Genomic DNA, 27,174 nt, shown 5'->3' with positions numbered 1-27,174 from the left:
TAGAAATTATGTCTTGTTCTTTGCTTGCTAGAGATGATATGGAGCCTGACTTTCAGTGTGGAGAGCTTCAGATAAGTGTCCTTTGTTTGCTCCCGTCACCACAAAAGTATCTGCTGTGCCTGTGTGTGCTTCTTGTTGGCTTGGGGTTTGAGTAGGGTGGTGTAAGTAGCCATCACGTCTAGTCACACTTCAAGGAACGATCTTGAGATATGTTTTCCCCTTGCTACACAAAAGGTTAGGTTCTGAATAAGTAGACAGCAACACTCGTCTCTGGGATTTGGGAGTGGACTCTGATCTCAACACTGGCATTGGTCAGGGCCTACACTGAGACCACTGTCTTCTGTTCCACCCCTTCTAGTTGGACCAGTCCCAGACTCCTATGACTGCCTGGACAACAGAAATTTTGGCTGTGGTGTTTAGTACTTCTGGGCAGGGGTGGACAATAGGAGAGGATGGGTAAAGGACTGTGTATATGTATAGCTACTGGTTGTTGTAAGGAAACAGAGGTTAGAGCTGCTCAGACCAAGAACTGTTCATTCCTCCATTTACTCAACAAACATATGAGGAGCTCCTGTAAAATGCTAGGCCCGTGCCGGGTGCTGGGGATACAAACATGAATAAAACATAGTCCCTGCCCTCAAGGAACTCACGATCTAGTGGGGGAGACAAGCAGGTAAACAGGAGGCAATGCGATTTGTCCCAGGGCAGGGGTAAGTGCCGAGAGCTGCAGAGGCACAAGGAAGGATGTGCTTGACCTGAGTGTACCCTGCAGCTTGTGGGATCTTAGTTCCCCGACCAGGGATTAAAACCCGGGCCCTCGGCAGTGAAAGCGCGGAGTCCTAACCACTGGACCGCCAGCGAATTCCCTTGAGTAGGTGTTTATGAAGTGGACTGAGGGGAGGGCTTATCTGCCAGTGATCAGTGTGCACAAAGCTGCGGAAGTGTGAAAAGGCGTACTGTATTGGGGGTATGACATATAGTTTAGTGTGGCTGGAGGGCAGCATATATGGGGTTGTGGTGAAAGGTAAGAGACCACGCGAATGGCCTGTATACCCTACCTAGGAATTCAGATGTTATCTTAAAATGGTGTGTGTGTGTGGAGCGGGGGAGGGGGTGTTGTCACTGAATGATTCCAAGCAAAAGGGTTGGTTGGATTTATTAGTCTGGCAGCAGCAAGGAGGATGGCTTGGAAGAGGGTGGGGGAAGTTAGAGCAGTGTGATAATAGCTGCCATTTATTCAGTATTTATTTTATGCCAGATACTGTGCATACAATCTCTTTTTAGTTCTTGCAATGACCCAATGAAGTAGATGTTATGGTAATTATTTTTTACAGATGAGGAAACAGGTTTGGGGTAAGAAATATGCTGTAGGTCACATAACTTGGAGTGATCAGGGCCGGGATACGCACCCAGTTCTGACTCTGCAGCCTGTGCTCTTTAGCCACTGTGTGACATTGCTAGCAGTAATTAGTTAGGAGAGCATCATAGTCATTTGCGCAAAATATTTCAGGATTTTTGGTCATTTGGATGTCGGAGGTAAGAAAGAAGTGGACGACTTAGATTTCTGGGTGAACTTTCTGGGTGAATGATCAAATTATTAGCCAAGATGGAGAGCGTAAGAGGAAGAGCATATCTGGGGAAAGATAAATTCAGTTCCAGATACGCTGAGTTTATAAACATGTACATGAGTTTAGCTTCATATAGGTGAAGATAGATACATAATCACCCATTGGAACTTGGAGCTAGGCTAGAGGTCTAGGCTAGAGTTACAGATTTAGGAATCATCAACTCAGAGGGCAAATGAGTATGTAATGGAAGCTGTGTGTGGGGCTAAAGATTGCCTTGGGGCAAAATAAACAATCAAAAAATTTTGAAGCACAAATGATATCATTTCCTTTATGTACAAAGAACTCATAAAAAATAAGAAAGATGAATAGCCTGATAGAAAAATGAGTACAGGATATAGTGTTCAGAAAAAGAATATAAGATACCAACAAATATAAAAAAAGATACTCAGCCTCACTCAACAAGAAATGCAAATTAAAACAACCATGAGAATTCAGTTCTTACCTTCCAGACTGGCAAAACAAATTTCGATGACAAGGCGTTGGCAAAAGTGAGGGTAAACAGGCAATCTTATGCATGATGGGGATATACATTCTTGTGACTTTTGCAGAGGGTAATTTGATGACAGCAGAATTAAAAACACATTCTTTTTGATCTGACAATTTCATTTATAGGAATTAAAAATTTACGTATATGAGGATATTTACAGTGACATTATTCATAATAGCGTAAAACTTGGAAGCTACCTGATGTGCACCGGCCAGGAACTAGTTAAGTTAAATTAATTCAGTGGAAGACATACAGCCATTTAAAAGATGAGATCTTGCTTTCCTGGATATAAAAGCTCAGTATAAATCTTGGTTAAGTAAAACAACATGGCATTTACTCAAAAAAAGAAAAATAAAGATAGAATTATATGTGCCAAGAGGTGATATGGAAAGAGCTCCAAGTCACACTTTAAGTAGAGACAAAACAAAATGGAACAAAAACCCCAAGGTGCAGAATATTTGTGTGAAAGAGCAAAAGAGGATGCATTTATACCTATTTTTTTTTCTGGAAAAATTAACCAGAAACCTCTGGTTTCTCCTCTGTACTTTTTCAGTTTTTCACCAGGTACAAACATTATTTTATTATTTTAAAAATTAAAAAGAAAAATTTTTTTTTGGCTGCACGTATGGGATCTTAGTTCCCCGTCCAGGGATCCAACGTGCATCCCCTGCGATGGAAGCGTGGAGTCTTAACCACTGGACCGCCAGGGAAGTCCCCAAACATTAGTTTTAAAATTCCTTTTAAAAATCATTATGATAGTAAAAGATTGGAGGAACTCTCACATTGAAGGGATACAGGAGGAGGAGGACTCAGTGTAGGAGGAGGTGGAGGACTCAGTGTAGGAGGAGGTGGAGACAGGAGAGTGATGTGGAAGTCTAGGGAGGAAGGGACCTCTCAGGAGCAGTCAACAATGCCAAATGCTGCCTAGAGAGCCGAGTTAAATAAGATGAGGGCAGAAAGGGTTCATTGGTTTTGTCAGTTAGTAGGTAATAGATCATTTCAAGAGCAGTTTGTGTCAGATGGTGGGGGGCACTGCAGTGGATTGTGAATGGAGGGTGAGGAAGAGGACCTGGGCTATAGGCGAGCATTTCAGGGCACCGCTGGAGGGAGCTGAAGGAGAGGTTTGGGTTTTTTGTTTTGTTTTGTTTCAAGATGGGCAATTCTTGCATTTACAGGCTTAAAGGAGATTGTCAGTGGAGAGAGCGATAAATCCCGGCACTACTGTTTAAATAAATCTTTTGTGAAGGAAGGAGTAGTTCTTTGATTTGGTACTCTAGGTCTTTTTTCATTCAGTGCCTTCTTTCCCAGACCTCAGACAGGTAAGTATAACCTTCATGAATTTTTCTCTTTTTGTGTAATTCCTGTACTATTTAAAAAAAAACACCAATTTTTAAGCTTAAATACACTTCTTTAAAAAAGAAAACATTTTACCACTATCATAAGTGGAAAACAAAGTATTTTCCTAATATACATTAAAATATCCAACTATTAAAAAATGTTTGGCTGTGCACCACCTAAAATAATCACATACACCATATTTTGGAAACAGTTAACACAGTGAATAATATCTCCGTAGGACACTATGCTTGAAGCTGGAGTAGAAAATTGCTTTAGGTGTGGTCTAATCTTGATCTCCTCAAGGAGCCAGAGATAAAATTGGCCCAAATAAGTACAGACACAAAGTGGGAAATAATAGGTATCCTAAGAGAGGTCTGAACGAAGTACCACGGGAATTCACATGAAGGAGTTCTGTGAAGTCTTCATGGAAGCTGAGGCTTTTAAGCTGTTCTTTAAAGGATGGGTAAAATATGTAATTTCAGATATGGTGGGAGAGCATTTCAGGAAGAGGGAACCTTGTGCACAAAGGCAAGAAGATGGGAAAGTTTATAATTCAGTTTGTCCAGAGCCTAGGATTTTGAGGTGGTGAAGTGGAAAAAGAAGGCAGGAAAGGCAGATTCCAGTCACTCCTGAACTCAGTGCCAGGGCCTGCAAGTAAGGGGCAGGAAGTGTGTGGATGGGAGTGTTATAATATGTGAAGGAGAGAGTGGGTCTGTGATTTGTTTCAATGAATTAACCTCAGCTACCTACTCATATGGTTATACCCTAGATTTTGCCAGAATGTCACCTCTGAAATCACTATTTCAAACATCAAATTCTCTGTCTACATCTTCCCAAGCTCCAGCTCATTTGCTCAAGTAACCACACTGCAACAATTCTTTGACCTCGTGAATCCTCCAATTCACTACTCCCCTGCTCCCCAGATACACCTTCTCTGTGCTTATCAGTTTCCTCCAATCTTTGCTTGTTCCCTTTACCACTTAAATTTCTGAATTTATTATCATTATCACTCTTGCGAATATCTTCACCTCACTAGGCAATACTCCAGAGTCCTCTCCACCCCACCCGGAGGAATCCAAACATCTTCTCCATACTTTCACCTGTGTAGCTCAGGATTGTTAGAGGCAATCACACAGCTGGGCAGATTAATGATCATCAACCTTGACCAGGCCCTCAAAGAGGATTTCTGCCAGAAATCATCTTTTTCTCTCCAATTCCCCTGCTCTCTGAAACAACTGTTTCTTACCTTCCTCACAGTCTTCAAATCTCTCCCTCCTACTCTCTGCTGTTGACTTTGCCTCATACTTTATTGCAAAGACGCACGCTCATCAGATAAAAACTCCCTCATCTTCCTGTGGATTTTTCTTTTAATGGAAATAACTTTTCTTTTTTTCCCCTAATGATAAAAATGTGTTCATTGCTGGACATTGAAAAACTGAAAGATATAAAGAAGAAAGTAAAGATTCTCCCAAATCCCAACACTCAAAGATAAACATTGTTAATATTTTGGTAAATACTCTTCCAGACATTTTCGTTCAAATATGCATACATAAGTGTTTATCTTTTCTGTGAGACCTTTTCAGTTTACGTATTAGTGGGATTGGTTGGTCGCTGTAGCCACTTCTGTCTCTTCCCATTCACACCCAGGTGGAAACCATCCCAATAGTTTTCTTAAATTGACGTATATAGTTGATTTACAATGTTCTGTTAGTTTCAGGTGTACAGCATAGTGATTCAGCTTTGTTGCAGATTCTTTTCCATTTATAGGTTATTATAAGATATTGGCTATAATTCCCTGTGCTATACAGTAAATCCTTGTTGCTTATCTATTGTATGTGTAGTAGTTGGAACTCCCTGTATAGTAGTTTTTTTAGTCATTCAAGTCTATAAAATTACACTTTTTAAAAATTAGTTAATTAATTGATTTTTATTTTTGGCTGCATTGGGTCTTCATTGCTGTGTGCGGGCTTTCTCTAGTTGCGGCGAGCAGGGGCTTCTCACTGCGGTGGCTTTTCTTGTTGCGGAGCATGGGCTCTAGGCACATGGGCTTCAGTAGTTGTGGCACGCAGGCTCAGTAGTTGTGGCACACGGGCTTAGTTGCTCCGCGGCATGTGGGATCTTCCCGGACCAGGGCCCCAACCCATGTCCCCTGCATTGGCAGGCGGATTCTTAACCACTGCGCCACCAGGGAAGTCCCTAAACCTTTTTGAGCAGTTCGTAACTTTTTTCTTTTTTTAAACTCAACGGTAGGATATAGGCATTTCCCAAGTTTTATACCTCTACGTTGTTTTCACAGCAGTGTTTTTAAAGGCTGTATAAGTATGCCACTATATGGTACTAATGTACACTAGGTTGTATAAATAGTCCACATTTAACTAGGTGAACACATAAGAGATTTACAACGCCTCAGTGAACATTTCTATTAATCTATCTTTGCAAAATTTTCCAATTTCTTCTTTAGGAAAATTCCTAGAAGAGGAATTGTTGGGAAACGGTACACACATTTAAGACTTTGATACCAGTTGCCAAACTGCCCTCCAGAAAATTTGCAGTAATTTGTACTCCTAACCAACAGTGCACAAGAGTGCCTGTTTTGTGCATCTTGTCAATTTGAGGTTTTGTTAATCTTTTTAACCTTTGCCAATCTGATAAATGAAAAAAATTCACCTTGCTTTATTATTTGCATTTCTTTGATTACTGGTGGGGTTGAACATCTCTTCATGTGTTTATTGGCTATTTATATTTCTTCCTGTGCAAATTGTCTGATCATGTCCTTCACTGATTTATGTGCTAGACTATTTGTTTTTTTAATTTTAAGAGCTCTTACTGTTTATCTGTTACATATGTTGAAAAAATCTTTTTCTAATCTGTGGTTTGTCTTTCAACCTTGCTTATAGTACCATTCAGAAGATTTTAATTTTTATGTGGTAAAACTTATCATTGTTTTTCCTTTCGATTCTGGTTTCAGGTCACGTTTAGATCTTGTCATGTTTATAAAATACTCACCCAAACTTCCTTTAGAAGTTTAATGATTCAATTTAATCTTTGATGAATCCAGAATTCATTTTGGTATATGAAGTAAGGCAGGGATCTGGTTTTATTTATTTTTTTAAATGGCTATCCAGTTGTTTCAATACTTTTTCTGGACCAGCTCTTTTCTCCACTGATTTGAATCATTTCTATATATACTCGGGCCTGTTTCTGGACTCTATTTTGTTCCATTTATCTGTCTGCATGCACTATTACCATACAGTTGTATTTACGGTAGTTTTAATATCTGGTAGAACAAGCCCCTGTCCCTTACTTTTTAATTACTTTTGTTTTTAGAATTTTCCAGACTATAATTGCATATTTACTCTGGAGGTGTTTTTCTTCTTTTAACAAGGTGTAATGCTACCTTCTGCACTACTTTGCATTCTCGGTTGCTTACTCTCTTTTAATCCAGTCTATTAATGAGAGTCTTAATAAGCGCTCATTAGAGTCCAAGCTGTTCACCTGCCTTATGCAACAATCTCTTTCAACATTTCTGCACTAAGTTGTTAAAGGGTTGCAGTGGAAAATTTATAGTTTATGCTAGGGGTAAGGTAAGATAATTTACCATGTGTTGAGTGCTGCTTAATGGTATTTTACTACTCACTCTTGCGTGTCCTCCCCAATATGTACCTGCTTCTTTTATGATCTCCTTTCCTCTTCTCTCTCTCTTTGACTTTTTTTTTTCTGTCTCTTAATTCTCATTTACTTGTAACATCTAGAGAGGCCATCTAGATCAAAACCAAAAACATTGGGGCTACCCATACAACATAAGGGTTTTTTACCCTTTCTGCATATTTTCCTTTATTCCACTGGCCCTTTCAGTGCAGTGGTGTCAGCTCAGTAAGTAGCCCTGACTTTGGAGTCTTATTTGCAGTCAGTATTAATCAACAGAGTCATTTGATTCCTGTATGCCTGATATAATTTTGGATAATATAATATCCATTCTACTACAGACATTATTAATCACTAAGAGGTCTAAAAGGACCCCTGTGGGCTTGAGAGCTGAGGTCTAATTATTGTCCTGTTTCTTCATCTATTCATCCATGAACAAAGGAGTTATGCTAGAGCCAGGAGCTTGGGTGGAATGATAGAAGTTGGGAGCCCTTAACTGCCAACCAGGAAATGGGGAGTGATAATGGGAACTAACATTCTTTAAGTACCTACCATATGCCAGCCACTGTTCTAGATGCTTTATGTACACTATTCCATTGAACCAGAAGCCTAGAATTACTTTTATTCCCGTCTTACAGATGAGGAAATTGAAGCGCTGAGATTCTAAGTAGCTAGCGCCAGCTCACGCGGTATGCAGTGCGTGAGGATTCGGTCAATTATGGGATACCACCAGACTTCTTCCCCTAATTTAGCAATCTAGGATTGTGAAATATATATCAAGTTGCAGGATTTAATAGAGAAGGATCCAAAAGAAAAGTAGTTAATAGCAGTACTTCCTGTTTTCCCCCTTTCCTTCACTATACTATGTGATCTAGATGCAGAAAATTTTGAAGAGGGAAAAGAAATTATTTTTAGAAATCCCATCTTTTCCACGATAAATAACGACTGACTCTGAGACTCTCAGGGTCAGGAGGCAACTCTGTTAGTGTTCCCAGACTTGAAGCCACAATCTCTTCTCTTCATCTTGTTAGCCAGCTCCACATCTGGCTTGACTGAGGTGCACAAGGCTTAAAAGAGGGGTATGTGAGGGAAGGGGTGGGAGCCTTGTTAATGCTTTGATTTGGCGTGTCCCCAAATTTGGAGGCCTCATGCCTTAACACTGCTGTCTCTGAGTGGAGATTTCAGTAGAGGCCAACTCCTTGGTTGCAAGCATCACTCGTAGATTTAGCTGGAATCAAACATGTTCACATATATATATTCCACACCATCCCTGAAACCATTTGTTTGGAGTTGGGTAGGACCCCCTGCCCTTGCTGTGAGCCTGCAGGGGAGTCACTGGGTAGTTTCCTTCAGATTTGACAATGGCAGGGCAGCAGAAATATGTCTTGGAACTACAGGGTTTTTCAGTCTCCTCAACTTCTTATATTTCTGACCTTTGCACTCTTTTTTTTAAAAATTTATTTTTGGCTGTGTTGGGTCTTTGTTGCTGCATGCGGTTTTTCTCTAGTTGCGGTGTGCGAGTTTCTCATTGCGGTGGCTTCTCTTTTTGCGCAGCACGGGCTCTAGGCACACGGGCTTCAGTAGTTGTGGCACGTGGGCTCAGTGCTTGTGGCTCTCGGGCTCTAGAGCGCAGGCTCAGTAGTTGTAGCCCATGGGCTTAGTAGCTCCACGGCATGTGGGATCTTCCCGGACCAGGGCTAGAACCCATGTCCCCTGCATTGGCAGGCGGATTGTCAACCACTGCGCCACCAGAGAAGTCCCTGCACTCTTGAATAACCAGTGGGCAACATTGTTTACTTTCCATTCCTTCCTCCCTCCCTCTGTCCCTCTTTCCCCTGCCTCCTTCCCTCTGTCCCTTTTTTTTCTTTAGAAGGCCTGCTCTCCTCTTTCCTGTAACCCTCGCCATCTGCACTCTTCCCGCAGTAACTGCAGTATGTTTCAGTATTGCACTATACTCCCTCACTTTCATTGATTCTCACCCCGGCCCTCTGAACTGCATCCCCAGAACTTCACGCCCGGACTGTGCCCAGAAACTCAGGCTTCGAGATGAAGGGAAAACGTCAACTGGGAGAGGCCTTTCATTGACATCACTATGGGGGGAGGAGCTTTCCAAGCGTCTTCACTGGCACTGTGGACTTGGTTTGCGCAGGGAGCACTGTGGCGTCGGCTGTCCTGGCTGAGGTGTACAGGTTAGTTGTTTCTAATTAGCAAGGAGATGCGGTCGTTAGGTCAACACTTTTTAAAGTGGCCCTGAGGCAGTGATTTTGAACTATGGAGCTGACTCTGCGGTGAAAGAAAACGGGGAAAGACAGGGTTTCGGTTTCGGGACTTGGATGAAGTATGGGGAGTGGTGCCCGGGGTGGGGGTGGGGAAGGACTGTCAGTGATTGGATGCTTAGAACGTACGTGCGGCGGGGTATGTGCGCGGCGGGGTATGTGCGGCGGGGACGGGAGATTTTGAACCAATTAGGAGGAGGCAATGAGTGCCAGGCAGACCAATCACAGGGTACCCCGAGCCGTGGTGTTTTTGTGTTGCAGGGCGGATTGTCGTTAGAAAAGAAGTCCGACGAAAATTTCTGGCCAGCCGGGTTCCCGTAGCTGGACAACCTGCTGCTGCCGTTCGTTAACTGCATTTTCTAGGTCTTAAAATTTCCTCAGCATTTTTTCTTTTGGATAACAACTAACAGGAAAAATTTGAAAAGAAATTTATTGAGAAGCGGGAGAATAAAGGACAGAATATTAAAATATTTTCTTATTTCATAGGTCTGAACCAGAGATTTTAAAATGGACGCCGCTGATGTTCGTTTCATGGACTTTAAAGGTATTTAGCTTTGCACTAGAAAATGTCAGACTGTTCGCTACCTTATCTAACATCTTCTGAATGTATTTTGTTTCCTAATTTTATCTCTTTGGCCTATCCACAGCTCCAAGTTTTCTCATTTAGGTATCGGAGAACAACATTGATGTCAAAGACACCGGAACCATTTTATAAACTAGCGTAGGGAAATAGAATTCACAATTCACAGCTTGTTTTCCCAGGATTTTTGTGGCATGCATAATAACACTGGTTTAATCTGAAATAGAAATCTACTGCGTTAAAAGTACATTAAAAAATTACGGCTAGATCCTGAAGTGCCTTTCCATAATCATCAGTTAAAAATAAATTATATCCTGTGTAGCTTTAGGTTTAAGAGCATTTTTCTGTATCTTAATTCTTTTGAAAATTGGTACTCTACGGATGATATTTGTGGGAGTTCTTAGTAAACAGAAACAATTCGATTGACTAGAACACCAGATTCCTCGACCATGCCAGATATGGGAGAGTTCACCATACTTCATTTTTTCTGGGGACATGATTAGACCTGTGGTACATTCGCATTCACATTCATATAATAATGAAATATGTTGTAACCAGGGTGGCTACAAATCTATGATTTAAAAAAGTTTAGGTCAGTGTTTTGTTAATGCTTGTCATTTTAAAACAACAGCAAAGCCCACTACCACCTACCTGAAGTTTTAATTTAGGATATACTATCTTAAAGATATAAGTATTGAGTAGGGATTAAGACTTTTAAGTATATGGTATTTGAGACCTGGTATTTACATAAATATTTGAAGCACACAGAAAAGTAAGGAGAATAATATAATGAACACCTGTAAAACTACCACTAAGTTTTGTTGAATCTTCACATTTTGTCATATGCTTCAGATATTTCACTGTTCCAAAGAACAAAAAGATTGAGGTGACTGTTTTTCATCATTTGAAATATTACATAAATTATATCATTTTGTATAGTTTTTTTTTCCTGCAACTTGTGTTTTTTGCTCAGTATTATGTTTTGGATATTTACCCATATGGATATTTTAGCTCTAGTTCATTTATTTACACCGCTGACTAGTAATAATACATTGAATGTAAGTGTACCACAATTTATTTATCTAATCTCAACAGTATTACAACATTGTGTTTTGTAGTGTTTATTAGGAGCTTTCAAAAATTTTTGACTGCCACCTATGGCAAGGAAATATTATATTTTACATTACATCTCAGTATCAAAAGTTTAATGAAATTATTTTACCCTTATTACACACAGCACACTATGATATTTCCTATTCTATGCTTTTTCATTTACAAAATGTTGGTTATGACTCACTAAATTAATTTATTTTTTGAGCACTAGTGGGTGAGGCTCTAGGGCAGTGCTGTACAATTGGAACACAGTGCGAACATAAATAATTTTATATTTCCTAGTACCACATTAAAAAAGGTTAAACAGATGAAATTAATTTTAACAATACAGATTATTTAGCTCAGTATATCCAAAATGTTATCATATCAACATGTAATTGATATAAAAATTATTAATGATATTTACATTCTTTTTTTTCTGTACAAAGTCTTTGAAGTTTGGTATGTATTTTATAGTTAAAGCATATCTCATTTTGGTCTTGCCACATTTCAAGCGCTCAATAGTCACATGTGGCTAGTGGCTACTCTATAGTGGCAGTGCTACTCTGGGGTGTACATTAAGAAGTTGCACTGCTGGGTCAAAAGCTACAAGCATGTTTAACTTAACAGATATTGCCAAATTGCTGTCCACAGTAGTTTTAACAATTTATACTCCCTCTTCTTTTCTCTTTCCCTACATTATTGCTAATATTTGGTATTGCCAGACTTCAGAAATTTTGCATGAGTGAAGGGTTTTTAAAATTAATTAATTAATTAATTAATTTAGTTTTGGCTGTGTTGGGTCTTCATTGCTGCGTGCAGGCTTTCTCTAGTTGCGGCGAGTGGGGGCTGCTCCTTGTTGTGGTGTGCAGGCTTCTTATTGTGGTGGCTTCTCTTGTTGCGGAGCATGGGCTCTAGGTGCACGGGCTTCAGTAGCTGTGGCACATGGGCTCTAGAGCGCAGGCTCAGTAGTTGCGGTGTGTGGGCTTAGTTGCTCTGCGGCATGTGGGTTCTTCCCGGACCAGGGATTGAACCCGCGTCCCCTGCATCGGCAGGCGGATGCTTAACGACTGTGCCACCAGGGAAGTCTGGTGGTGTTGTTTTTAATTAACATTTTATCTTGGGGTAATTTTAGATTTACAGAATAGTTACAGAGATAGTGCAGAGAGTTCCCAGATACCCATCAGCCAGTTCTATTTTCTCTCATGTTATCATATTACATGGGTGTTTTAATTTGCATTTCTGTCAACTAGTGAACTTGGATATATTTTCATAGATTTATTGACCATTTGAGTTTTCTTTTCTGTGTACACAACCTTTTCAGTCAGATTTTGTAAAAATGGACCACAAAGAGCCATGTGATGGCTTAGCTTATTTTCTTCTCAGGGAGAATTGACATAACATCCCTCTTTTTGTACCAACAATTCCAATCAATTTCAAGGCCAAAAAGGAATACAAATTGGTCTAAGTTATACTCACTGGGTCTAAATAATTGTAACTCCTTTTCTGCATGTCAGCTCTTCAAGTATTTGAAGGTAGTTATGTCCCCTGGGAAGTCTCTTCTTCAGATTCAGCATTTTTAGTTCTTTCAGTCATTTCTCATATTACATGGTTTCTAGTCCTCTCATCATTTTGTGTGCTGTCCTCTGAACATGCTCTGTTCTTTCCATGTTATTCCTTAAAGTATGGTACCCAGAACAGAACACAATTCTCTAGGTTCTATATGATAAGCTCAAAATAATCTTTCTCTTTAGATTTAGGAATGATCATCATTGTCTTTAGGTACCAATATAGCTAAGGTTGGTTTTTTTTTTTCTTTTTTTGGGTGGTGGCAGTCACACCACACTAATGACTCATTTTGAGCTTTTGGTCCCCAGAAGACCCTCAGTCTTTTTTTAATACATGCTTCTATTAAGCTACATCTTGCCTGTCATATATTGGTGCAGTTAGTTTTGGAGACATAAATGCAGGACTTTAATTTTTTCTTACATTAATGTCATTGCTATAACTGGAGGTTTAATTTTTGTTCCTGATTATATCTTCCGTCTTATTTGTTATCTGTTTCTCTTTCAACTTCTTCATCCAAATCATAGATAAAATTGTTAAATAGGAGAGGGCCAAGGACAGAATGTTATGTCATTAAAAACTTCACTTCAGGGACTTCCCTGGTGGTCCAGTTGCTAAGACTCTGCGCTCCCAATGCAGGGGACCTGGGTTTGATCCCTGGTCAGGGAACTAGATACCACATGCTGCAACTAAGAGTTCGCATGATGCAACTAAAGATCCCGCATGCCGCACTGAAGATCCCACATGCTGCAGTTAAGACCCGACACAGCCAAATAAATAAATAAATATTAAAAAAAATAAAAACTTCACTTCAGGTTGACATCAATTCATTAAGCAGCAAGCTCTGAGTATGCTTTTTAAAAAATATTTGTTTATTTTTAAATTAATTTTCATTGGAGTATAGTTGATTTACAATGTTGTGTTTGTTTCTGCTGTACAGCAAAGTGAATCGGTTATACATATACATATGTCCACTCTTTTTTAGATTCTATTCCCATATAGGTCAGTACAGAGTATTGAGTAGAGTTCCCTGTGCTATACAGTAGGTTCTTAGTTATCTATTTTATATATAGTAGTGTGTATATGTCAATCCCAATCTCCCAATTTATCCCTCCCCCCTCTTTCCCCCTTGGTAACCATAAGTTTGTTTTCTACATCTGTGACTCTATTTCTGTTTTATAAATAGGTTCATTTGTACTATTTTTTTTAGATTCCACATATAAGTGATATCACATGATATTTGTCTTTCTCTGTCTGACTTCACTCAGTATGACAGTCTCTAGGTCCATCCATTTTGATGTAAATGGCATTATTTCGTTCTTCTTTTATGGATGAGTAATATTCTATTGTATATATATACCACATCTTCTTTATCCATTCCTCTGTTGATGGACATTTAGGTTGCTTCCATGTCCCAGGTATTGTAAATAGTGCTGTAGTGAACATTGGGGTACATGTATCTTTTCGAATTATGGTTTTCTCCCAAAATATGCCCAGGAGTGGGATTGCAGGATCATATGGTAGCTCTATTTTTACTTTTTTAAAGGAACCTCCATAGTGTTCTCCATAGTGGCTGTACCAGTTTACATTCCCACCAACGGTGTAGGAGGAGGGTTCCCTTTTCTCCACACCCTCTCCAGCATTTATCGTTTGTAGATTTTTTGATGGCCATTGTGACTGGTGTGAGGTGATAACTCGTAGTTTTGATTTGCATTTCTCTAATAATTAGTGATGTTGAGCATCTTTTCATGTGTCTGTTGGCCATCTGTAGCCTTCTTTGGAGAAACGTCTGTTTAGGTCTTCTGCCCATTTTTTGATTGGGTTGTTTGTTTTTTTGATACTGAGCTGCATGAGCTGTTTGTATATTTTGGAGATTAATTCCTTGTTGGTTGCTTTGTTTGCAAATATTTTCTCCCATTCTGTGGGTTGTCCTTTTGTTTTGTTTATGGTTTCCTTTGCTGTACAAAAGCTTTTAAGTTTCATTAGGTCCCATTGGTTTATTTTTGTTTTTATTTTCATTACTCTAGGAGGTGGATCAAAAAAGATCTTGCTGAGATTTATGTCAGAGTGTGTTCTGCCTGTTTTCCTCTAAGAGTTTTATAGTATCCGGTCTTACATTTAGGTCTTTAATCCATTTTGAGTTTATTTTTGTGCATGGTGTTAAAGAATGTCCTAAATCTATTTTATTTTATTTTATTTTTTATTTTTTATTTTTTTTGTTTTTATTCCTGTTGGGATTTTTTTTTAACATCTTTATTGGAGTATAATTGCTGTACATGGTGTGTTAGTTTCTGCTTTATAACAAAGTGAATCAGTTGTACATATACATATGTTCCCATATATCTTCCCTCTTGTGTCTCCCTCCCTCCCACCCTCCCTATCCCACCCCTCTAGGTGGTCATAAACCACCTAGCTGATCTCCCTGTGCTATGCGGCTGCTTCCCACTAGCTATCTATTTTACGTTTGGTAGTGTATATATGTCCATGCCACTCTCTCACTTTGTCCCAGCTTACCCTTCCCCCTCCCGGTATCCTCAAGTCCATTCTCTAGTAGGTCTGTCTTGATTCCCATCTTGCCCCTTAGGTTCTTCATGACCATTTTTTTTTTTTTGGATTCCATATATATGTGTTAGCATACGGTATTTCTTTTTCTCTTTCTGAGTTACTTCGCTCTGTATGACAGACTCTAGGTCCATCCACCTCACGACAAATAACTCAATTTCGTTTCTTTTTATGGCTGAGTAATATTCCATTGTATATATGTGCCACATCTTCTTTATCCATTGATCTGTTGATGGACACTCAGGTTGCTTCCATGTCCTGGCTATTGTAAATAGAGCTGCAATGAACATTGTGGTACATGACTCTTTTTGAATTATGGTTTTCTCAGGGTATATGCCCAGTAGTGGGATTGCTGTGTCATATGGTAGTTCTATTTTTAGTTTTTTAAGGAACCTCCATACTGTTCTCCAAAGTGGCTGTATCAATTTACACTCCCACCAACAGTGCAAGAGGGTTCCCTTTTCTCCACACCCTCTCCAGCATTTATTGTTTGTAGATTTTTTGATGGTGGCCATTCTGACCAGTGTGAGATGATATCTCATTGTAGGTTTGATTTGCATTTCTCTAATGATTAATGATGTTGAGCATTCTTTCATGTGTTTGTTGGCAATCTGTATATCTTCTTTGGAGAAATGTCTATTTAGGTCTTCTGCCCATTTTTGGATTGGGTTGTTTGTTTTTTTGTTATTGAGCTGCATGAGTTGCTTGTAAATTTTGGAGATTAATCCTTTGTCAGTTGCTTCATTTGCAAATATTTTCTCCCATTCTGAAGGTTGTCTTTTGGTCTTGTTTATGGTTTCCTTTGCTGTGCAAAAGCTTTTAAGTTTCATTAGGTCCCATTTGTTTATTTTTGTTTTTATTTCCATTTCTCATAATTTTATTTTTTTTACATGGGACTGTCCAGTTTTTCCAGCACCATTTATTGAAGAGACTCTCTTTTCTCCGTTGTGTGTTCTTGCCTCCTTTGTCATAGATCAGTTGACCGTAGTTGTGTGGGTTTATCTCTGGGCTTTCTATCCTGTTCCATTGATCTATTTGCCTTTTTTTCCTGCCAGTACCATACTGTTTTGATTATTGTAGATTTGTAATATAGTCTGAAGTCAGGGAGCCTGATTCCTCCAGCTCCGTTATTCTTTCTCAAGATTGCTTTGCTCTTCGTCGTCTTTCGTGTTTCCATACAAATTGTAAAATTTTTTGTTCTGGTTCTGTGAAAAATGCCATTGGTAATTTGATAGGGTTTGCATGGAATCTGTAGATTGCTTTGGGTAGTATAGTCATTTTGACAGTATTGATTCTTCCCGCCCAAGAATATGGTATAGCTCTCCATCCGCTTGTGTCATCTTTGATTTCTTTTATCAGTATCTCATAGTTTTCTGAGTACAGGTCTTTTGCCTCCTTCGGTAGGTTTATTCCTAGTTATTTTTTTTTCTTTTTAATGCGATGGTAAATGGGATTGTTTCCTTAATTTCTCTTTCTGATCTTTCATTGTTAGTGTATAGGAATGCAAGAGATTTCTGTGTATTATTTTTGTATCCTGCAACTTTACCAAATTCATTGATGAGCTCTAGTACGCTGAGTATGCTTATTCCACCTGCCTGATTTGCTCTGGTACTCTGAGAATGCCTATTCAACCTGCCTGACAAAGCCTGGAAACTGTCTTGTTCTATACTTGGCTTTATCTCTAGATTTAGAATTTTGGTTCATCTCTTTGAAGGATTCTTGGGGCTCTCTGTGTATGAACGTCTGTTACCAACTCCTATTCATCGTTTTCCCCCAGCTTTATTGAGATATAATTGACATAATATTGTATAAGTTTAAGGTGTATGGCATAGTGATTTTTATACATGTATATACTGCAAAGTGATTATGGAAATAATGTTAGTTAAGACATCTGTCACCTCACATAGTTACAGTTTTGGGGAGGGATGAGGGAAATGGGTGAGGGTGGTCAAAGTGGACGAACCTCCTGTTCACCTTTAAGGCTGCCTTCTTGATGGTGAACAACGTTTGATGCCACACTATGCTATCCTGCTCCTGACCCACAGCCTCCAGGGATTTCAGGTCTGTAGTACTTCTTCTTTCTTTCTCTCTCCTCAACTTCCTCTTTCCTTTTCCTTTCCTTTTCTTATTCTTTCTTTCTTAGAAATTAACTTTATTGAGATATACTTTACATACAATAAAATTCACACACTTTAAAAAACAATTATTTATTTTTTGGCTGCATTGGGTCTTCCTTGCTGCATGCAGGCTTCCTCTAGTTGTGGCTAGCGGGGGCTACTCTTCGTTGCAGTGTGCGGGCTTCTCATTTTGGTGGCTTCTCTTGTTGTGGAGCACGGGCTCTAGGCATATGGGCTTCAGTAGTTGCAGCACGCAGGCTCAGTAGTTGCAGCACACGGGTCCTAGAGCACGTGGGCTTCAGTAGTTGTGGTGCGTGGGCTCAGAGTTGGGGTGCGTGGGCTTCAGTAGTTGTACGCGGGCTCCGTAGTTGTGGCTTGCGGGCTGTAGAGCACAGGCTCAGTAGTTGTGGCGCACAGGCTTAGTTGCTCCACGGCATGTGGGATCTTCCTGGACCAGGGATCGAACTCGTGTCCCCTACATTGGCAGGCGGATTCTTAACCACTGCGCCACCAGGAAAGTCCAAAATTCACACACTTTAAGTGTATAGGTTGATGCTTTTTTTTTTTTTTGGGCAAATATAACCTGTTTAACCACCGTTACAATCAAGAAATGGAACATTTTCATCTCAGAGAATTCTACCATACCCCTTTGCTGTCAATCTACCCACAGCCCTCTACCCCAGGCAACCACTGTTCTGATTTCTGTCACTGCAGATTAGTTTATAAATGAAATCATTCAGTATATACTCTTTTTTCCTATGGTGTCTTTCACTAAGCATAATCGTTTTGAGAGTCATCCATATTGTTTCATATATAAGTAGTTAATTCCTTTTTATTGTTTAGTAGCATTCCACTGAATGACTAGATCATAATTTGTTTATTCATCAGTTGATGGACATTTTTGACTATCATGACTAAAGTTACTATGAATATTCATGCATAAGCTTTAAGTGATTTAGGTTTTCATTTCTCTTGGGGAGAATATCTGGGAATGGATTTGCTGAGATGTAAAGTGCTTTTGTAACCAGGTTTTACCAGATTTTCTAGATTATTTCCTTTTTGGAGGACAGGTTTTGAAAGGCCCAAATTCTTAATTTAAGAAACAGTAGCATCTGGGCTGGGGGTGTTTCCTAAAACTGTCCTGCTTGATTCAGAAAGAAAAAGTTCCTCATCTTGACAAGCACCAGGACCATACAAAATAGAAGGTGACTTAACATGGGAATAGCAAAAAGTTGAGTGTTGTTGAATAGTTGTACCAAGATAATTCAGCCCAGTTGTCCTTCTCAACATGAGCGTTATTTCTTCTTAAAGAATGGCAACTGTTTTTCAAGCTTTGGAACTCCCTTTCCTGTTGTTAATTTGAAGAGAATTCTCCTTTTTCTAGATTTCTAACATCTTTGTATTTGCTATAATATAAACATCCTTATGGGCTATTCAAATATCCAAGTTTTTACTTTCTTTTTTCTGTTAAATCCATGACGACTGTTAAGGAAGTAGGTATTAACAATTTGTATCATTAAATCTTCAGAAGCCAATGACAGTATATACTTTAGACCAGCCCTGTACAATAGAAATATAATGTGAGCTACAATGTGATTTAAAAATTTCTAGTAGCCACATTTAAAAAGCAGAGAGAAACAGGTACAATTATTTCAAATAATAATAATAGTAATAATAATTTTGATACTATGTTTATAGCCCTACATATCCAAAATATTATTTCAACGTGTAATCAGTATAGAAAATTACTGAGATATTTTACATTTTTTATACTAAATCTTTGAAATCTGGTGTGTACTTTACAATTATAGCCCATCTCAATTTGGACTAACTACATTTCAAGTACTCAGTAGTCACATGTGGCTGCCATGTTAGACTGCAGATCTAGACTGAAAATTTTAGTAGGAAAACTCACTCAAGATAATTGACTTTCATTGAATCTCAAAGGACTTTATTCATTTGAAAGCCTCCCTCAAAAATTTTTTCCAAATCCTTTACATGCCACAGTGGGATGCTCAGATTAGGAGTGATGGAATTATTAGGAAGTGTCCCAAGAGTGTGCCATGTAGCTCAGAGTCATAAGCACAGTGTCTGTATGGCCTGTGCAGAAATCTTGTTGATATACTTGTTGGAGTCACCTGGTATGCACGTATTAGGTAGAAATAATATAGTTTATGAAATAAAGAGACGGTGTAACTAACAAAATGGAACTTTGTTAGTATACCATACCATGTATTTCAAGCTCTGGCCCCTACATACCTTTCTAATGGTGTTTCCTGTAACCTTCCTTTACCCTTTTCTCCAGCCATACATAACTGCTTATGGTTATTTGAACCCATTGTGCTTTCCACACCTGCATGTTTTTCCTTCTGTTTGGTATGTTGCCTGGCAAACTCGTAAGTGATCCTTCAAGACCCACCTCAAATAGCACTCAGTGAAGCCTATTCTGCCATCCCTATATCCCAGCTCTCAAACGGGTAGTTACTTAATTCTTCCTTTATATTTCTGTAGCGTCTTGCACTCACAGCACTTATTATATTGTAAGTTTTCTCATTTTAATTTCTCTTAATAGTGTGATCTGCGTGATGGTATAGACTGTTTCACTCATCTTTGTATTCCTAGTAAGGTCCCTAGTATCTGCCTGATATCAAGCATTCAATAAATGTTTGTTGTATTACCTTTTACAAGGAGAAATATAGACACCAGCCAAAGCAGAAAGTACAGTTGTTGTGGATTTTGTTCATGCTGTACTACTAATAGCTTTGATCTTGGGCAAGTTAATTAACTTCCCTGTAGCTTATTTTAATTAATTATAAAATTAGAGTGCGTTACTAGAATTTTAAGGTGACTTACAGCTCTAAAAAATTGGTTGATTGATACATGTTGGTTGATTGATACATTGGTTGATTCCACATACATCTTGTGTGGAAATGTGTGTAAGCTCCTCAAGGGAGGGACTGTGTCTTGTTTACATTATTCTTGGTGCTTAGCAAAATACTTGATTATCATTAAATGTTAATTGGATTAATGAATGAAATAACTCTTGTCTTTTTCATTCATATTGCCCACAAGGATAGTAACACTGTCACCAGGGATGATGCTATATATTTCTGATGATGATTTGGAAATGCACATGGGCTCAGATAAAACTTTCCTGTGTTATTCTGTCACCATCAAAAGCAGTTCATAAGATGCTTAATTGTTTATGACATATTGCTTAGCAATCCTCTAAATAACTAGTGCATTCTGTTAGGAATGAAAAGGCTAAAGATATCTTGTGTGGAAAATTAGCTGTCATTCATTTGGTTTCATTAAATATTTGACTTTTTTTGCAAGCAAGTTTTATGTGTATTATGTGTAGTTTACAATAATATAGAGATAAGAAATCACAAAGACAGTTGAATCAACTTAGGTTTCTTTCTTCCTTCAAAGACCTCTTTGGTGAGAGTTGCTATAATGTACTCAGCTTAGCTAATCCACTTCGACCTTCCAACTGTGTTGTTATAGTCTACTTATTGCATTCCCAACCTTTCCATGTATTGTTTTTGGTCTGATTTAGATGTGAATCTACTGGGCAGGTGCCTTGGATAAGTCTGTCTTCAGTGCCTAGTGCATTGTTAACACTCAGTAAACAAGTTAATTAATTAAGTTGTTAAACAGATAGAAATAGCCTTTGGTAACCATGGTAACTAAAACAAAGCAGATCTTAGCTGAATAGAAGACTCAGTCAAGAGCAGCAGGGTTCAGCTACAATGGGTAAGATGATGTAATGAGAATAAAAGAGTAATATATACAGATACTTTGTAAATATATACAGATGTTTAGGGGTAGGATTGGATGAATTGGCAAATTGAGATTGGTTATTGACCTTGCATTTTATAGGAGAGTGAAAGAAATAAAATACCAGATTCATTGCAACATTTATACAATGTGCATTTGGTTGAGAGGACTGAGTTGTGGCTTTTTTGAGATATTCCTCTTACTGCTATGGTTTGTTCAATGTAAGTATAATTCTACCCTTTAGTCTCTAAAGTTTAGTGCCCTGGATGTGACTGGATGTCTTTCCTCACCAGAATCAAGTTGGAAATTCCTTTTTTGGTTAGCATGATATAGTCAGCTCTTGCCTTTTTACCTCCCCCCACCACCCAGCCAGTTGCCCTCCAAAATTTTACATAGCTTTATCTCCTGATGAGCCCAGGCTTAGGTTTGCTTCAGTCCCTGAGCCAGTTCTGTACAGGGCAAGAAAGAATAACAGTATTACGTTGTAGGGAAGAGACTGGTTTGGAATGAAGTCATACTGGCCATCAGATTTGAGATTTAACATGCTGGGGGCATACTCTAGTCACCTGTTGAGCTTTAGAACTGTATCATTTCTGACTGTCATGATTTTCATGGAGCTAGCCTGCCCTGTATCCTTTCCTAGTTGCCCTCCAGGACCAAGATGCTGCTCAGAACTACAATACACTGCTGTGAATAATGCTCTTGGAACTATGGTTCATGCAGTTTCATCTGACTTCTGCATTATGATTCGCTGCTTGGATTCTCTTGTGCCACACCCAGTTTGTCAGTTGGGTCCTCCTGGAACATTGTATATGAAAAATGATCGTCTCTGACCATTAGATAGAAAGTATGATTTACAGTGTGGTTTTGTCTGTCACTAAACCTGTTCTGAGTTTGCTTGAGTTTTTTTGCCATGCCCTTTTGACACTGTTTTGGACATTTTGACTCTCCTCATTAAAAGTAGCCTCTGCTGGAATAGTTTTTCTTAGCTCACAATCAGAATTATAGTGTAGCACTCTGAATGGTGTTGGCTCATTTCTTTTCTCTCTATTTTTTAGTTGTCTCAGAGTCCTGGCAAGTCAATTCTTCCAGGCCTTTTCCAATAGGTCTAGTATAGTGGAAAGTACAGGATTTCAAATTAGAAAGCGTGAGTTCAGCTCCTAGTTTGCTACTTCCTCTTTCTGTCACCTTTGAGAAGTCACTATATTTTGTTATATCTCAGTTCCTGCATCTTATAAAAGTATCTCCCTTACAGAGTAGATTGATGATTAAATGAGAATGCATATTAAAAAGCTTTGAGACTGTAAAGCACTATGCAAATGTTAATTTTATTGTCATTTTTGGTTCTTTTCTCACTGAAGAAATTGCAAGTAATCATTGTGATTTGGAGTAAAATCTTGAATTGACCCTGGCAAGTCTTTGAACTGCTTTGGGTTTTGAATGACTGGTTGAGTTGATGGAGGTCACGGGGAGAGACTTGGCAGGACTGTTGATAGATTTTTTCCATGTTGTCACAGAAGCTCCCTTCCTCAAGGACAGGGAAGAAGTTTATTTTCTATTATACTGTACCTAGAATGCTGTCTACCTAATCAGAATTAATTGGTACATATTAACGTGGCTGCCTCAATAGAGTGACTCCCCAGTTTTAACTAGGATGAATCTCATTTAAATTAAATTGACTGCAATCATGTTGTAAATCATATTTATTTCAGTAGCCAGGAAGATAATTTAATCGTTTTTTTTCAAAATGTACAATATTGCCTGATATAACCTTAATACAGGGTGTTGTCTTCACATCTCAGGAATAGGCTGTATTTACAGAAGCTCTTTTCTGAGCTTCTCCCAGAAGCAAGTCTCTCCTTCATAGTGTAACTCTCAACCATTCAGCTATGTGATCTCTATTACTTACTCAGCTTTGCTGACTGCATTTTATCCTCAAGAACTGCAGTGCTCTCATTGCCTCAGCTGGTGTTAGTCAAGTTGCTCAACTGAATGACACTGAAAATATGTTTTGAAAGGACCAGAATTATTTTGACAAAGAATGAATTATATAAAATATTAAGAGAACATTCACAAATCAAAATTAACGCCTTCACAGTATCATATACTATGTAACTAGGAATTATAATTGGTATTCTAATAAAATATATTTCGATTTTTTTTAAAAGGAAGTCAAATTTAAAAATTTATATTGGGTTTTTTCTTTTCAAAAACATTTCAAGAAATCTGTTTTTAAAAAATATGTGGATTTTTAAAAACATCATTTAAAAACTTTCCTAGTTATTTTTTTAAATTGAGGTATAATTGACATACAACATTATATTAGTTTCAGGTGTACAACATAATGATTCAATATTTGTGTATATTACAAAATGATCAGCACAATAAGTCTAGTTTAACATCCATCACCATACATAGTTAGAAAATTTTTTTTGTGTGTTGATAACTTTTAAGATTTACTCTTTTTTTTTAATCATCTTTATTGGAGTATAATTGCTTTACAATAGTGTGTTAGTTTCTGCTTTATAACAAAGTGAATCAGTTATACATATACATATGTCCCCATATCTCTTCCCTCTTGCCTCTCCCTCCCCGCCACCCTCCCTATCCTACCCCTCTACGTGGTCACAAAGCAACGAGCTGATCTCCCTGTGCTATGGGGCTGCTTCCCACTAGCTAGCTATTTTACGTTTGGTAGTGTATATATGTCCATGCCACTCTCTCACTTTGTCGCAGCTTACCCTTCCCCTTCCCGGTATCCTCAAGTCCATTCTCTAGAAGGTCTGTGTCTTTATTCCCATCTTGCCCCTAGGTTCTTCATGACCATTTTTTTTTTTTTAGATTCCATATATATGTGTTAGCATACGGTATTTGTTTTTCTCTTTCTGACTTACTTCACTCTGTATGACAGACTCTAGGTCCATCCACCTCAGTACAAATAACTCAATTTCATTTCCTTTTATGGCTGAGTAATATTCCATTGTATATATGTGCCACATCTTCTTTATCCATTGATCTGTTGATGGACACTTAGGTTGCTTCCATGTCCTGGCTATTGTAAATAGAGCTGCAGTGAACATTTTGGTACGTGACTCTTTTTGAATTATGGTTTTCTCAAGGTATATGCCCAGTAGTGGGATTGCTGTGTCATATGGTAGTTCTATTTGTAGTTTTTTAAGGAACCTCCATACTGTTCTCCAAAGTGGCTGTATCAATTTACACTCCCACCAACAGTGCAAGAGGGTTCCCTTTTCTCCACACCCTCTCCAGCATTTATTGTTTGTAGATATTTTGATGATGGCCATTCTGACCAGTGTGAGATGATATCTCATTGTAGTTTTGATTTGCATTTCTCTAATGATTAATGATGTTGAGCGTTCTTTCATGTGTTTGTTGGCAATCTGTATATCTTCTTTGGAGAAATGTCTATTTAGGTCTTCTGCCCATTTTTGGATAGGGTTGTTTGTTTTTTTGATATTGAGCTGCATGAGCTGCTTGTAAAGTTCGGAGATTAATCCTTTGTCACTTGCTTCATTTGCAAATATTTTCTCCCATTCTGAGGGTTGTCTTTTGGTCTTGTTTATGGTTTCCTTTGCTGTGCAAAAGCTTTTAAGTTTCATTAGGTCTCATTTGTTTATTTTTCTTTTTATTTCCATTTCTCTAGGAGGTGGGTCAAAAAGGATCTTGCTGTGATTTATGTCATAGAGTGTTCTGCCTGTGTTTTCCTCTAAGAGTTTGATAGTGTCTGGCCTTATATTTAGGCCTTTAATCCATTTTGAGGTTATTTCTGTGTATGGTGTTAGGGAGTGTTCAAATTTCATTCTTTTATGTGTGGCTGTCCAGTTTTCCCAGTACCACTTATTGAAGAGTCTGTCTTTTCTCCATTGTATATTCTTGCCTCCTTTATCAAAGATAAGGGGACCATATGTGCGTGGGTTTGTCTCTGGGCTTTCTATCCTGATCCATTGATCTATGTTTCTGTTTTTGTGCCAGTACCATACTGTCTTGATTACTGTAGCTTTGTACTATAGTCTGAAGTCGGGGAGCCTGATTCCTCCAGCTCTGTTTTTCTTTCTCAAGATTGCTTTGGCTCTTCGGGTTCTTTTGTGTTTCCATACGAATTGTGAGATTTTTTGTTCTAGTTCTGTGAAAAATGCCAGTGGCAGTTTGATAGAGATTGCATTGAATCTGTAGATTGCTTTGGGTAGTATAGTCATTTTCACAATGTTGATTCTTCCAATCCAAGAACATGGTATATCTTTCCATCTATTAGTATCATCTTTAGTTTCTTTCATCAGTGTCTTATAATTTTCTGCATACAGGTCTTTTGTCTCCTTAGGTAGGTTTATTCCTAGATATTTTATTCTTTTGTTGCAATGGTAAATGGGAGTGTTTTCTTAATTTCACTTTCAGATATTTCATCATTAGTGTATAGGAATGCAAGAGATTTCTGTGCATTAATTTTGTATCCTGCTACTTTACCAAATTCATTGACTAGCTCTAGTAGTTTTCTGGTAGCATCTTTACGATTCTCTATGTATAGTATCATGTCATCTGCAAACAGTGACAGCTTTACTTCTTTTCTGATTTGGATTCCTTTTATTTCTTTTCCTTCTCTGATTGCTGTGACTAAAACTTCCAAAACTAGGTTGAATAATAGTGGTGAGAGTGGGCAACCTTGTCTTGTTCCTGATCTTAGTGGAAATGGTTTCAGTTTTTCACCATTGAGGACAATGTTGGCTGTGGGTTTGTCATATATGGCCTTTATTATGTTGAGGAAAATTCCCTCTATGCCTACTTTCTGGAGGGTTTTTATCATAAATGGTGTTGAATTTTGTCGAAAGGTTTCTCTGCATCTCTTGAGATAATCATATGGTTTTTCTCCTTCAATTTCTTAATATGGTGTATCACACTGATTTGCGTATATTGGAGAATCCTTGCATTCCTGGGATAAACCCCACTTGATCATGGTGTATGATTCTTTTAATGTGCTGTTGGATTCTGTTTGCTAGTATTTTGTTGAGGATATTTACATCTATGTTCATCAGTGATATTGGCCGGTAGTTTTCTTTTGTTGTGACATCTTTTTCTGGTTTTGGTATCAGGGTGATGGTGGCCTCGTAGAATGAGTTTGGGAGTGTTCCTCCCTCTCCTATATTTTGGAAGAGTTTGAGAAGGATAGGTGTTAGCTCTTCTCTAAATGTTTGATAGAATTCACCTGTGAAGCCATCTGGTCCTGGGCTTTTGTTTGTTGGAAGGTTTTTAATCACAGTTTCAATTTCAGTGCTTGTGACTGGTCTGTTCATATTTTCCATTTCTTCCTGGTTCAGTCTCATAAGGTTGTGCATTTCTAAGAATTTGTCCATTTCCTCCAGGTTGTCCATTTTATTGGCATATTGTTGCTTGTAGTAATCTCTCATGATCCTTTGTATTTCTGCAGTGTCAGTTGTTCCTTCTCCTTTTTCATTTCTAATTCTATTGATTTGAGTCTTCTCCCTTTTTTTCTTGATGAGTCTGGCTGATGGTTTATCAATTTTGTTTATCTTCTCAAAGAACCAGCTTTTAGTTTTATTGATCTCTGCTATCGTTTCCCTCATTTCTTTTTATTTCTGATCTGATCTTTATGATTTCTTTCCTTCTGCTAACTTTGGGGTTTTTTTGTTCTTCTTTCTGTAATGGCTTTAGGTGTAAGGTTAGGTTGTTTATTTGAGATGTTTCTTGTTTCTTAAGGTAGGATTGTATTGCTGCAAACTTCCCTCTAGGAAATGCTCTTGCTGCATCCCATAGGTTTTGGGTCGTCGTGTTTTCATTGTCATTTGTTTCTAGATATTTTTTGATTTCCTCTTTGATTTCTTCAGTGATCTCTTGGTTATTAGTAGTGTATTGTTTAGCCTTCACATGTTTGTATTTTTTACAGATTTTTTCCTGTAATTGATATCTAGTCTCATAGCGTTGTGGTCGGAAAAGATATTTGACACGATTTCAATTTTCTTAAACTTACCAAGGCTTGATTTGTGACCCAAGATATGATCTATCCTGGAGAATGTTCCATGAGCACTTGAGAAGAATATGTATTCTGTTGTTTTTGGATGGAATGTCCTAT

The 27,174-nt window shown here is 38.3% G+C and overlaps 1 protein-coding gene across 1 annotated transcript in view; it reads left to right on the top strand.

Annotated features, from left to right (window-relative positions):
- Positions 1–9,203: 9,203 nt before the first annotated feature.
- The window catches only part of TEX11 (testis expressed 11), a 40,493-nt gene continuing 22,522 nt past the window's right edge, over positions 9,204–27,174 (top strand). The window contains exons 1-2 of the mRNA XM_036839071.1: positions 9,204–9,287; positions 9,861–9,918. Coding sequence (XP_036694966.1) covers positions 9,882–9,918 — 37 coding nt within the window. The 5' untranslated portion in view covers positions 9,204–9,287; positions 9,861–9,881. The remainder of the gene's footprint in view (positions 9,288–9,860; positions 9,919–27,174) is intronic.

Source organism: Balaenoptera musculus, chromosome X (assembly GCF_009873245.2).
Source record: "Balaenoptera musculus isolate JJ_BM4_2016_0621 chromosome X, mBalMus1.pri.v3, whole genome shotgun sequence".
NCBI lineage: Eukaryota > Metazoa > Chordata > Mammalia > Artiodactyla > Balaenopteridae > Balaenoptera > Balaenoptera musculus.
The sequence above is the reverse complement of the archived record's forward strand: the minus strand, read 5'-3'. Positions and strand labels throughout refer to the sequence as shown.